The sequence below is a fragment of the Ursus arctos genome, unplaced genomic scaffold (assembly GCF_023065955.2).
Source record: "Ursus arctos isolate Adak ecotype North America unplaced genomic scaffold, UrsArc2.0 scaffold_16, whole genome shotgun sequence".
NCBI lineage: Eukaryota > Metazoa > Chordata > Mammalia > Carnivora > Ursidae > Ursus > Ursus arctos.
This window is the reverse complement of record NW_026622830.1, coordinates 43,589,609-43,603,800: the sequence shown is the minus strand read 5'-3', so window position 1 is coordinate 43,603,800 and position 14,192 is coordinate 43,589,609. Positions and strand designations below refer to the sequence as shown.

The following is a 14,192-nucleotide window of genomic DNA, read 5'->3' as shown; positions in this document are numbered from 1 at the left end:
TCGTATTTGAGAGTTTTTTTATCATACAGTGTCAAATTCATCATTGATAACCAAACTATTTTTTCTCACGTTTCTGGGAAGCAATATTGTATTTTTATCTATTATTTTGAAGTGACTCTCTCATTCACTATTACCTACTATCTGATGTAAATACTACTTTCGAATAGTCACAAGCAAGAGACACACTCAGTTACCTACCGCTGAGGTGGCTGCTGGCCCAGCTCAAGGAAAAGCCACTGGTGGTACACACAGGTGCTCAGATTTCTCGTCATTAATACCTAGCTGCTTTAAAAAGAAAGAAACGGGAGTTTTAAAAACTGAAAGTTAAAAGACAAACTAAAATCACTGCTTTTCTCTTTCGTCTCTAAAAAATAAATATTTGGATTATATTTTTTCATAGTTTGTGGAAGTTACGAGATTGTTTTCTCATGAATGGAGTCTAGATTTTCTCTTTATTTTTCAGGGAACCACAGGCAGTTGATGCAGCTAAAGTCTGCCAGGAGAAAACAATTTTTACTTCACAAGTATTCCCTTTCCTTACTTTTCAATACCAAAGATATTTGAAGTTTTTATTGGGTGTGTCACGGTTTATGACTTGATTAGTGTGACTCCAGTTAATTTCCCATTGTAGAATTTGAGACACGTTCCTTAAAATACAAATTTGTATGTATCTCAAATTGAAAGCACAACCTCTGTAAGTAAAAGCAGAGGAAAGTTGCTTTTCCAGTTGTAATTGTGTGCTTTGGGCTTTACCAAATTGGACCTTTGTCGTTAGTTCCATAGCCTGCTCCATCAAGTCATCACCATGTGCTGTCTTACACCATAGATTCCTGAACCCCCAGCTGGCAGTGCCTTTGTTGTTGGGGGCATTAACATTTCTGACAGAGCGCATATTCATATGGAATGATAAGCATGAATAAAAAGCATCTGTAACTTTTGAAAAAGTTAATATGGACACAAAAGCAAAGGCATTCATAACTGTGATTTCAGGGGAATTAGTTGAGGTGTTTAAATTTCTCAGCTGTATGGAAATCATACTCTCTTCTACAAGGGTCAGGAAGGACAGTTGAATGTCAGAGATGGATGTAGCTGACCTTTGCTTATGAAAACTGAAGTTTTCATGTGAAATTTTATTTTGCTTTATTGAATACAGTGATTTCTTATTCACTGAATAGCAAAAATTAAGAAATTCAAGAAAATTCAGGACAGACTATTCATCAGTCACCACACCGAGTTTCCTACACTCTAGGATTTTATTGTTTCTTGCTAGGATTTATACATCATACAATTGATGTTTCACAGAGAAGTTCATTGAATTTTTAATGTCTGAGGGGGAAGGTGTTTAGCATTGGAAAGCATAATTTAGAGTTATTTGTGTTTAATTAATATTTGAGTTTTCTGTTGTGAATTTAGAAACCAAGTATTTCCTAAACCTTTAAGCCCAAAGTATAAGTCTTACCTTACTTAAATATCTAGTGATATTTTTTATTGAAATTAAAAGAGTTCATTTTCACTTGTTCTTGGATTAACACAGTTCTTTTCTAAATTTGGCAGATTACAATTTCCGTGACCACTCTGAAGCTTAAGTGTTTGTCTCCCTCCATGCTTACAGATTGTTTCTCTGCTTCTCCCTTACCCCTCCAGCATTTCACAGAGCCCACCTTCACATGCTAGTGTCAGTCTTTCTACACATTTGAAGCCTTAAAAATTTTGTAAGTCCTTTGCTCTTAGGCATTTCATCATCAACTACAAATTCAATTAAAACCTTCTATTTCCATGAGTTAATTAATATATCAGATTCTGTTAAATATTTAAAGTGCCCAAACAACAAAATATAAATTGTTGCAAAGATCTTAAAGCAGATTTCTTCGAATCCATCTGCGACATCACAGGCTTGATTCATTTCTTCATCAGCGTCTGCCTTTACCCCGGTGAGGGGGGTGAGGTAGCCTCTGTGGCCTGGACCCCCAGCCCACCACCTTTCCCACTGGATCCTCTCCAGCTGCAGGTTCCACATCCCAGAACTCCCGAACCATCAGCTTTTTCAGGACAGGAAACTTCTCTCATTTACTGCTGTATGTACAGATTTTTAAGTGTCCCTTTCAGAATGAGATCTTCATGGAAGTTGGTTCTTTTAGCAATCTATTTATTTATTTTTATATTTTATTTTTTTTAATTACCATATAATGTATTATTTGCTTCAGGGGTACAGGTCTGTGATTCATCAGTCTTAAAGCCAGCACTCACCACAACACATACCCTCCCCAATGTCCATCACCCAGACATCCCATCCCCCTATCCCCCTCCCCTCCAGCAACCCTCAGTTTGTTTCCTAAGATTAAGAGTCTCTTGTGGTTTGTCTCCCTGTCTGGTTTCATCTTGTTTCATTTTTTCCTCTCTTCCCTTATGATCCTCAGCCTTGTTTCTTAAATTACGCGTATAAGATCATATGATAATTGTCTTTCTGTGATTGACTTATTTCTAGCAATCTATTTAAATTGTACTTTTAATTCAAATAGAGTTAGTGTCAAAAAAGAAAATAGATGAAAAAAATGCCCAGACTAAAACAAATCCAGCATTCCGAGTACAGATTTTAACCTTCCTTCCCCACTGTCTGCCATGTTGCCTTACCCTGGCTCACAGAGCGGAAGAGGAGGAGTTTGGAGCTGATCCCTCTGACAGCCCGCATGGTGATGGCCCACCTGGTGAACCACCTGGGACACTTCCCGCTGCGTGGGGGCCCTGCCGTGCTGCACAGCCTGGTCAGCGAGAATCATGACAACGCACACGCCGAGTCCCCCGAGCTTTCCTCTGAGGTGTTCCGGAGCCCAAACCTGCAGCTCTTTGTGCTGAATGACAGCACCCTCATCTCCTACCTTCAGACACCCTCGGAAGGGCCAGCAGGCAGCTCTCAGGGGAGCACCCTGTCAGACGTCAGAGTAATTGTGAGGGATATCTCAGGGAAGTATTCTTGGGATGGGAAGGTTTTGTATGGACCTTTGGAAGGCTGCTTAGCACCCAGTGGCAGAAATCCTGCATTTCTGATTTCGGGCTGGCAACCTCAAGGTTTGGGAGCTCAGAAAGATTTTTCTCAGACTGAGGAGGGAGATGATGTCCTTGACAAATTACTTGAAAACATTGGCCACACAAGTCCTGAATGCCTTTTACCATCACAGCTAAATCTAAATGAGCCCTCCCCACCCCCACGGGGAATGAACCGTGACCAGGAGAAGGAAATCATCGAGGTCATTTTGCGCCAGAATGCCCAAGAAGACGACTACATCCAGAGGTGTAACTCTGACTCGGCCATGAAAGTCGCCAGCCAGGAGCAGCCCTCACCAGTAGAGCCACGAGGACCCTTTTATTTCTGCAGGTTGTTGCTAGATGACTTGGGGATGAATTCTTGGGACAGAAGGTAACAATCCTCTCTATACCTTCCCCTATTTTATCATTATTTTTGTGTGCTTGTTCTTGTTCTCAATTTGGTGTTTGGGAAGCAGAGAATAGAAATGGAGATTTTTCTTTCTGCATTTACAGCTTATTTTCTGCTGCTAAATTAAAGCTACAGGTGGAACTAATTATGCTGTACTGATGCACAGATTGAATTTCAGACATCTTGTATATTTTAAAGGGTATCAGACATTTTCTTTGTGCATGTGTATCTGTGTTTTAATTACTTTAATTACTGTCCATTATTGCTTCTGTTGTCACAAAAGATGCAGATGGACTACAGAGATGAATAAGCCACCATCTCACCTTAGGTCTGGTGAAGGAGGTAGACTTGGCACAACTCTGATGAAAGATAGCATGACACAAGAGTCCAAGAGGAACAGTTAATCCAATACAAAGTGTGGGACAGTGAGGAAGACTCTGTGGAAGGGGTGGGTTTGAGCTGGACCCTAACAGTGGAGTGGAGTGGAGTTTCTAAGGACAGAGGTAAGGAAAAGGGATTCACAGCAGACCTGATAGTGAAAAGAGCCACAGGTGCACACACATCAGTGACACACTCATTCATCTCAGAGCCATCCAGTGTCCATGGATAGTGATGGGATGTTGTGGAATTTTGATGCCTTCAAACATCTTAAGGAGAATGGAGTTCATTCTGTGGGCTCAGACCACAAATCTTTCATGAGTGAGGAGGGTTATGGATGGTTTTGTGGATGGATGAATAGGATGAATGTTAATTGACTGCTTGGAAAAGGCAGAATTGGTCTGGGATTATACAGCTTTTCCTCCATCTCTTTTTTTTATAGAAAGAATTTCCATCTGTTGAAGAAAAATTCGAAACTATTGAGAGAGCTAAAAAATCTGGACTCCCGTCAGTGGTATGTGAAAGTATATCAGACCACTTCCTTCCTGTCTATCATTGTGTGTGCTTGGGTGACAGAGCTGCAGGAGAATACACCTACAAAGACACCCAAAGGCCACTCTGTAACTAGAATCTGGTGACATCTGCACATGCCATGCCTTTGGTGTTTTTCCACTTGAGGAATAAGCTTACATGTTTGCTACGCTAAGAAGAGGTCATTGCTCCCATCTAATCTGTGTCTTTGGTTGAGGACCTTTTCATGTGGCAGCCAGTGGACATTCATTCTCATTTAATCTCTGTAGTCACCTCGTTCTCCAATGAGGACAGAGGCTTACCTAGCTCAAACAGCCCACCTGAGCTCACACGTAACCATGTTGTTCGGACCAAGTGAGTCTGACTTCATAACCCATGCTGTCTGCCAATGCACTGGCTGTAGTCTCTTTAATGTGGGCGAGCTTAAAACGAGTGTGTTTCAATTAGTAACTCCCTAGTAGTGAGCCTTCTTCTCAAAGCTGGTCAGATCTCAGATCCACCCCTTTTTTGTACAATCTTAGAAACGATTCTACAGATGAACTCAAGACCAGTTTTTTATTCGGGGAAATGTATGCTTCCAAAAACATCTCAGGCAACAGTGAGTGTAGTGCTTGGTGCAGAACAGGTGCTTAAAAGTCTTGAGTAAACTGCTTGTTTAGTCTTAGTTTTTAAAAAACTCATTTTCTAAAAAATAGCTTTTTGTTCCTCTTTTATTCCCCATAGGAATATCATTAGGTATCTCATTACAGATGAAAAACCTGAAGCCATTATTCCTCACATTGTCCTTCATCATATTCAGTTTCCCAATTGTTGTTATGCTCCTTTTTCTCTAGAGGAATAGAGACCTAATTCTCTGTGGAAACTCTGTGAGGGGTTTCTTGTGAAGGACTCGGGGGTTCACTTCTCTTTCCCTCTTGTCCTCCAGTATTTAACAAGCAGTCGCTTAGGCTCCAAACTCAGCTTTTCAAGCATATGCTGAATCATTCCATGTTTCCTAGTATTAAGAGAATACATTGGTATCTTGTAATTGTGGCCAATTTGTTGAGTGTTAATGCACTTTAGTTGCATGAGGTACAATTGAATGAGCTCCCTGGGGTGCTGTTGCAGTAAAATACGGCTTTTGAGAGCTGATCAGCAAATCCTCTGTCCCTTGATTAACCTTCACTTAAAACCCCAACTCCTGGATTTAGTATCTTCTTAATATCTAAAAAAGGTATCAACTTACTTTATTGTACAGGGTGTTTCTGAGGTTCTTTTTGAAAAAAAAAATGGAAACATTGAAGGCTCTAGGTGTGGGATATCTAGACAGTCCCATGTATTGGTCAGTTAGCAGGTAAGAGCATACCTGTCCCTCAACTTTTAGTTAGGGTGGCTCTATTTATTTCTGAAACCAATTTATCTCCCTGCTGTCAATTCATAGTTCCTGCTTAGCATGTTCTTAGGAAAAGTAGAGACTGTCTTGCAGCTATCATCCATATACTATGAAGAAAGCAAAGATGTAAAAAGTATGATGAACGGACATGCAAATTACAGTGGGTTCCTCTTTTAAATGTTAATACCTCTTGTCACTACATGGTAAGGTGAAAGTTAAAATCATGTTTTTTTCTTTGTTTGGCTTTTTAATGTGACAGCACAAGGAAACTGAGCTATTCTAGTCTATTCCTAATAAGAAAGGAAAATGCATTCTAATGAGGAAGAGGAAATTGTTGATTTTATGTGCGTGCGTTCCTGAATTACCTGCTCCTTCATGCATTGGTGGTGCAGCTTATGGATATGAAGTGCTGTTGCTAATTATCATTTCAAAAGCCTGGCTCTAATAAGACCAGACACAGCGTCTGATCCTAGCAGGCTCTCTGTGGTGCTAACATTTTGGAGGATGTGAAATTTGATGAATGTTTACAGCTAAAGGTCACCTTTCCTCACACCTACATCAGTCAGGCAGTCACTGGGGCTTAGCTCTTGTGTTCCCATGTTGAGCTAATGAGGACTCAAGGACCTGCGAGCAGCTACAAGATAAAAAGCTTGGACTTTGAGGAGAGTCAACAAAAATGTTTCAGATAAACCTGAGATGGTCTTGACATATGTATGAAAGTGAATAGAACAGAGAACAATCACATGCTGAGGACTCTTGAATATACAGAGAGCTGCAGAAAGGAATTGAGTGACTATACTTTTTCTCCTTGTTGAAAGAGACAGTGTTTCAGGCCAGAGGTCATGATCTCTGTCATCATCTGAGCCCCCAAATTATTATAGCTCTGAGAATAAGCTAGTCAGATTCTAGAATACGGGTTTGTCCTGCCTGTCACTCAGGGAATAAATGGTGTGGCAGTTTTGGATCCCCATACTGCATGAGGACAAGCTTTCTGACAGTCTGAGAGCACAAGGTCTCTGCTCTAGAGCACCAGTCCCCTGGGACCCATCACCACAAAACTTCCCTCCTCTCACAGCAATGGTTTCCATCAAGAGAGGTGCCCCCAACTGTGTGCTTATACCACGCCAGGCAGGGCATTCAGGATGTCCATCTTCTCCAGGGGCAGCAGGACAGCACTCTCAAAAGCCTTAAAAGTGGGCAGTGACTGAGATTCTTTTTCTATGAATGTATTTGAAGGATGTATCGAAGATAATGTTACAGGGTCTTTAAAACTGGAAGCAACTTAAAGGTCCAATGACAAGGATTTGGGATAAGGTGTATTCGTATACTGAAATATTACAAAACCATTAATAACTTTGTCATAGAATTACATGGTATAAAAGTGTTCCCACCCAAAAATGGTTTATATGGTGACTTTTTATGTTACACAGATTTTACACAATAAAAAAGTGTTCACAAATAATTTAAGTGAAAATTATCAGTTGCAAAACAGGGTATAGTAGCTTCTCACTTTTGTATGTGAAAGTAGCAGTTGTGATTTCAACATAGAAGCAAAGAACATAAGTGAATTTTGTATTCTTCTCTTTCCTTTCTATATTTTCTAATTTATCTCTTAAGTACATTTCTTTTACATAAACTATGGGTGGAATGAATAAGCTACCTAGATAAATAGAAGGAGAGTACTCTCCTCCTTGATTCATTTTTTGTGACTTTTTAGTTGAGTTTCATTTCATTCTGCTTATTAAGTAGAAACGTAAGCCCTGGAGAAGGAAATTCTTGCGAATATGTTAAAATATGGAGCCCAAATTCCACCAGTATAGATGTCTAATCAGATTATATTGCTAAAATGTTGAACGATTAAGATAACAGAAACATTTCTGTGTTGTTTGAGCACTTGACAATTTTTCCTATGAGATTTTTCAGAATACAATGCAAAAATAATAGGGAAGGTAGAACTGCTCGGCAGGCAATAATCCAAAACTTTAGAAAATAGAGACCAGAATAAAACTCTTAGATGATGGGGCCACGGAATGAGGGGTTCTTAATGAACGCTCTGAATTAGCACAGTGTCTTCATCTCTTAACTATCACCAAATTGCCAGGTAAAAGTCTAGTTATTTCGACACTTTAGAGTATAATTTGTAGAAATTGGTTATTAATATATTTATATATAGCATTGGGTCTCTGGTCAACAGAGATTTAACTGAGCAGCTACTATATGCCAGGGACCAGGGTAGATGTACAAAAGGCAAAAAGGGAGGACTCCTGTCCTCAAAGTACAGATCATGTTTACTTGTTTTAACAGCAAAGCACCCAAAATCCGTAGTTGGAGGAAGTGGGTGAAGGGTTTATATGGCCTAAGAGGTTCCTCTGGACATCAGTTCACCCTGCCTGGTTCCCTCAGATTAGTCGGAGCACAGGGTGTGTACATCCCCTCCCAGGGAAAGTACCTAAGTGTGTTCTGCTTGGAAGAAGCTTCTGTTTCTCAGAAGGTGTTAGCACATTTTACAGTTCTAGTCAGGGAGCTACCCAATATCCTTCTCTCAAAGTGTGTTAAGTAAAATATAGGCAGTCACATAGACCTAGTCTCAACTGATATCTATGTGAAATGCTCTCATATATATACTTTTTTGCACCAAAAAAACGGAGAGAGTTTGTCACACAGTGTGTTCTAACATGCTGTTAAATATATCACATGTTGTGAGCGTGATCTCAAGAACCATACTGCCCTGCTTCAATTCCTGGTCTCCCCGCTTGCTGTGTGTGCTTTTTGTTTAATTTTCTGTGCCTCCTTTCAACCACCTCTCAAGGGAAGTAATGATAATCACTTGTCTCTTAAGAGCATTTGCGAAGAATGAATGAGACCGTGTGTCGAACCTCCTCAGAACAACTGACCTCTAGTAAATTCTCCAGAAATGTGAGCTCTGTATTAGGAGTCATGCTGGTGACTGTAGTGAAATAAAATTTTATATATGAGAATTCTAACTACTTTAAATTTAAAAATTTATAGCCGTGAAACACACAAAATTGCAGTGTTTTACATTGCTGAAGGTCAAGAAGACAAGTGTTCAATCCTCTCCAATGAAAGAGGAAGCCAAGCATATGAAGACTTTGTTGCCGGACTTGGATGGGAGGTAATTCATTTCATTTAGGAGCTGTTTATTGACCAGCACTGTTTAAGGATGTATATAAACTGGAGATCAATTATAATGATTTTACATTCAAATCTAGTACGGGTTAGCATTCTGGGAGTTGATGAATGTATTGAATTTGACATCTTCTGTTAGTTGCTTTTCAGTACTTCATACATGAACTTTTGTTTCCCTTAACTTTTCCTTTAATGTTATTTCATCTGCTTTTTATCCAAACTGAGTAGTCAGATTGGCTCACCCACCCATAGATAGTTTGTGGGAAGAGAAGATAAACATGGTTAGAGAAGCATTGGCTTCCACTACGGTATGGAGATTGGAGAAGAAATCAGTGACTTGGTGGGTGAAAAATATGAAGAAAGAGCTGAATGAAGTCAAAAATTGGCATGAAAATAGAATAGAGTAGCCATAATGGTTTGGCAGCCAACCTATTTCCCTAAGGGAGATCCCAGGATGACTGATAGTGAAAGAATTTGCTTTTTCTCTGCTAAATGATACTCTGACTGACATATGCATTTATACACACACATGCCTGCACACACACCCGTCTGTGTCTAGGAACATAAATCTAAAGGAAAATGTATTTCCGGAATCTAAAAGAACTCAGAGTAGTTATAATGGAAATCAGTATATCTGAAATAGTTTTTTTACTTTTACTTACTTTTGTTTTGGTTTCTTGGTTATCTGTGCTGTAGGAAACTCTCCGGGTGCATAAATAAGACTTGACTCAGAGTTAAATGTTAGCAAGAAAACTAATACGGAGATGGGAATAGGAGAAGCCTACATCAAGGTCAAGACCATGTACTTTATAAAATGTCAAGTAGATTTTAGTCTAAAAGAGTTACTGTACTCTAATAAATTGTCCTCCTTACTAATAAAGTGACTTCTTATTTACTGTAGAATATACTTAATCATTTTAACTAATATACTTTTTTTAAATAATAATATCTTTTTATTATGTTAGTCACCATACAGCACATCCCTGGTTTTTGATGTAAAGTTCGATGATTCATTAGTTGCGTATAACACCCAGTGCACCATGTAATACGTGCCCTCCTTACTACCCATCACCAGCCTATCCCATTCCCCCACCCACCTCCCCTCTGAGGCCCCCAGTTTGTTTCTCAGAGTCCGTAGTCTCTCATGCTTCATTACCCCTTCTGATTACCCCCCCTTTCTTTATCCCTTTCTTCTCCTACCGATCTTCCTAGTTCTTATGTTCCATAGATGAGAGACTAATATACTTTTTAAACCACACATTCTTAACTGGAATTTTAAGAAAACTAAGAACATTAGTGTATATATTGATTGTATTTGGCACAGAAGAGATTCTTCTATTGCTTTTTTTTTTTTTCCCGATTGTGTTACAACAGGTGCTTTACTGAAAGAATACTGGTTCATGAAAAGTTAAATTTAAAAAAAGAGGGGGGAGGTCTTGGGCATTGACTAAGAAGTGAGCATTCACACCATAACTTGAAAAAGAATGATAGCTCCCAGACCTGTAGTAGTGGTGTAAATCAGAACAACCCCTTTGAAAGATTGTTTAGCAGTGGCTGTTAAATTTTAAAACATCTGTACCCTTTGATACAACATCCTACCAAAACATTCCTTTGAATGCTCCTGGTGGTTTGATCACACCAACACTATTTGAGAAAGCAGAAAATCCCATAAATCCATCAACAGGGAAAATCTCTGTGTGTGTGTGTTTGTGTTGTGTGTGTGTGTACATAAATACATATAAATACACACTCATACACACATGAATACGTATGTTCATATGTATAGGATGGAAAAAAGCTAGAGGAATATGCACCAAATTTGTGATGGTGCCTTTCTTAGGCTGAGAGGATTTTGGAGCACTTTCATTGTGAATGTTTCTTTAATGTTTTAATTTTGTCTAATTTAATATTATATTTGTTTGTTATCAGAAAGCTATAAAAATGAAAATAATTAGATTTCTTAAAAAAAAAAAAAAAAAAGGACGTTCCTGCTTGGTGAATGAGGACAGTTTAAGCTTGACCCTTACTCTTTCCTTTTTGTTACCTGCATCAGGTGGATCTGTCAACCCACTGTGGGTTCATGGGCGGACTTCAGCGCAACGGCAGCACGGGGCAGACCGCCCCTTACTATGCTACCTCGACTGTGGAAGTGATTTTCCACGTTTCGACTCGGATGCCATCAGACTCAGATGATTCACTCACCAAAAAGGTAAGAAGGCTCTTTGAGGACCATTCTTAGTCACCATGGTTTGTAGGTTTGTAGGTCTCGTAGTCCAAATCAAAGGCCTTGGCATAACATGCACCAAGACTGATTTCCTCTGGATGCAATTTCATTGTGTTTCTTCTCAAGCTACAGTTGTAGTTAATCTGAAATATCTAGCTTGGCACAAACTAGACAAAGAAATAAATGAAAAGCAATCAATCATTTGAGTCTTAAATTCTAAGATTAAGATTTAGGAAAAGGAAGGGTCTTAAATGTTAATTTTGGATTGTCCCTCATCTGACTGTTAACTGACAGAAAATAACATTGTTGACCTCTCAGGTTGGCAAAGGTCATAAGATGCAAAGACCCTGTAGTGACAGATTGCTGAGAAAGCAGGCATCTCCCGGGCTTGCTGGGGGTGATTGGGTAGTATCTGTGAAAAAGACAAGTGCAGGTGTGCTCCTGCCTAGGGATCCCACCTTTGGCACTGACCTTGTTTCTCTTCCAACTTGGGCCATGGAAGCAGTTTTCTCTAGAATTCAGAGGAAACTTCCTCCACTTCTGAGGAACTCGCCAGAGGAACATGGCCCTGAACTTTCTAACCTGCAAGATGTTCACCTTAGGCGACCCTCTGTTAGAGGTGAGGAATACCTTAGTGCTTAGAGGAATCTTAGTCTGGGAAGGAAGCCTAGAACTCTGACCCACTTCCTTGAGTTTCCAGAAGAAAGGAACAACTGCAGCCAGCCTGCTCGTGGGTGGCAGAGTGAGTCTGGAATCCCTACCTCACACCCACTGTCTTCCTACAAGAATGCAAGAAAACTGCAGACAGCTCCTGAGTGGGTGGGCAAATAGTTCATTCAGGAGCTAAGGTTGCCATTGGAGGATCTAGTGTGGTGGTTATAGCCAGGGTCTGGAGACAGGCAGACTTGGGCTCAACTGTTTCTAGCCCATGCCTCAGTTTCCCCATCTACTAAACAAGATTGAAAACAGCCTATGTCCCAGGGTTGTTGTGAAGTAAATGGATAATGCCCATGAACCTGCTTAGCATGGTGCCTGGTGTAAGATCTCTAACGTCAGCCCTCGTCATTGCCCACTGGTCTAATTGAATCTTTTTTTCTCCTAACCCTTTAGAAGGTGACTGATATTGGTCAGTGGGCCCCACTGTTACCACCTCATCTCTTTTCTCTGCAGTTTTGCTTTATCATCACTGCAGCCCCAGACGTCTAGATCACCTATATCATGGCAATGGTGTTCATGGCATAAGACCTTAGAACTTGGGTCGCAGCACAATCACAGACAACTTTCACAGTGACTAAGTGTCTGCGATGTGCAGAGCATGATGGCCATGTGCTGCCTCCTTCGCCCATGGAGGAGCTGCCTCCACGTCTTAGTTTTGACGGCCACCCTGGTGGCAACATTCTTATTGAAGGGGGTACTCTGCCCTGTTTCAGATTACCAAGACCTTAGGCAAGGCTTCCACATCCTTTTTATTTGCAGTGCCTTGTAAATTGCTGCTAATCTGCAAATGTGTTGCCATATTCTATGACTTTTTTTATGACTAAGAACTATTTTGTTAATAGGTTTATTTAAAATATTTTAAAAAATTATTTCCTAGGTAGGATTCTTTTATTTTTTTTCTCTCTTTCTTTTTCTCTTCTTTTTTTCTTTTCTTTTGCGAAAAGGCATCATGTTTTCTTGATAAAACGCCTTGCTATAAATAATGTTGCAAGGCTTGGCCTGGTTGAAAGATTCCCTACTGTAATAATCAAAATTCAGCTGATACCTTTTGCAGCTCTGAGATTTAGCATCATTAGTGACAAACTCTCTTTATCAGGATGTCTCACAGCCAGACTAAAAATCAGTCACAGTAACAGCAGCCCACAGTTCCTTGTCTTATTCTAACTAAATTGTCCCTAACAGCTTAAAAATGAGCTGCAGAATTCTAAAGTGATTCATGCTCTCTTCTGCCCCTGTCATGGGGGCACTTTTTCAATTCCACAATCCGGTTGCAACCCCATACTGAACTCTTGATCCTTCACTGCAGAAATTTGTTAGCTCTAGCTAGATTAGATTTTTCACAGCTAATCTAACTGCTGTAGGGGTTTGCAGAGTGGGGACAGAGCTGTGCTATTGGATTTGTCCAATTCATTTGACTCCAGGACTATAATTGCACTTATGTCTTACAAGGCTTTTATAGCCTCAGGCTGGCCAGCCGCATAAAAAACAAATTGGCAGTGATACAGTACGAGTGAAAAGGGATGAAAGGCCCACATTATCAGTCTCCAGGCAGCACTGTTCTGGCAGGAAGTTTCTTGGTTAATTTACAAATAAAACTTAGATTTTAGGATGGGCACACTGTCAGCTGAACAATGGGGATGTCAGGCCTGACTGTTACTTAGTAAAAGTAGCAGCCGGGCCTACTGAGGAGCAGGAATTCTTCAATCAAACAGACGACTCCTTCTGGAGCCAGCTGGCGATGTAATGCAATTAGTCGGGAAAGGAGGTCAGCCTATTAGGTGTGTACCATGACCAGTGTCACCAGTGCGTGCCGCCTGGCAGCAGCAGGCAGAATGGCCCAGGCAGAGGGACTTTGAAACTCTGTCAGGACGAGAAGTGGCAGGACATGGGGTTGATTTCTTAAGACTGAAGAAGCGAGCATTTGTTCCAAGCCTGTTAAGCATCCGCACATTCTGGGGCCTGTTGTGCAATTGAAGCAGTAGCTGGCATGAATGACAGCTCCATCCCAGAACGAGATTCATCGGTCTCTCCCAGATTATACATGAGTCATACTGGCTTGACTTGTGTGCATGCAACAAACTCACCGGTAGATTTCAGATGGGGGGCTTCTATTCAGAATTCTCTAGAACTCCCAAAATGACATCTCTGTAATAAAATCCCCTCTAAATTGAGCAACATTTTGAAGCTTCCAGAGTATTCCTTCCTATTCTGACACAGTGGACATTTTGGCCAGGTGAGTTTTACTTGTTTCACTGGCTTGTGTTCTTGTCTGAGGCGGAAGAGGGCACGTTTTTGCTCTTTGCTCCAGATCTACCAGTCAGTGGGTCCTGTGGCTTTAGCTCTTAGTTTTGTGAGTTAGCCATTTAAACTGTGACTTGTCCAGAGATCTG

General features: G+C 40.4%; 1 protein-coding gene across 10 annotated transcripts in view; it reads left to right on the top strand.

The window, feature by feature from the left end:
- The window catches only part of RALGAPA2 (Ral GTPase activating protein catalytic subunit alpha 2), a 305,650-nt gene that overhangs the window by 186,135 nt on the left and 105,323 nt on the right, over positions 1–14,192 (top strand). For all 10 annotated transcript variants that reach the window (XM_057312702.1, XM_057312701.1, XM_057312700.1 and 7 more), the window contains 4 exons: positions 2,644–3,415; positions 4,254–4,325; positions 8,724–8,847; positions 10,915–11,070. In XM_057312702.1, the coding sequence (XP_057168685.1) occupies positions 2,644–3,415; positions 4,254–4,325; positions 8,724–8,847; positions 10,915–11,070 (1,124 nt within the window). The remainder of the gene's footprint in view (positions 1–2,643; positions 3,416–4,253; positions 4,326–8,723; positions 8,848–10,914; positions 11,071–14,192) is intronic.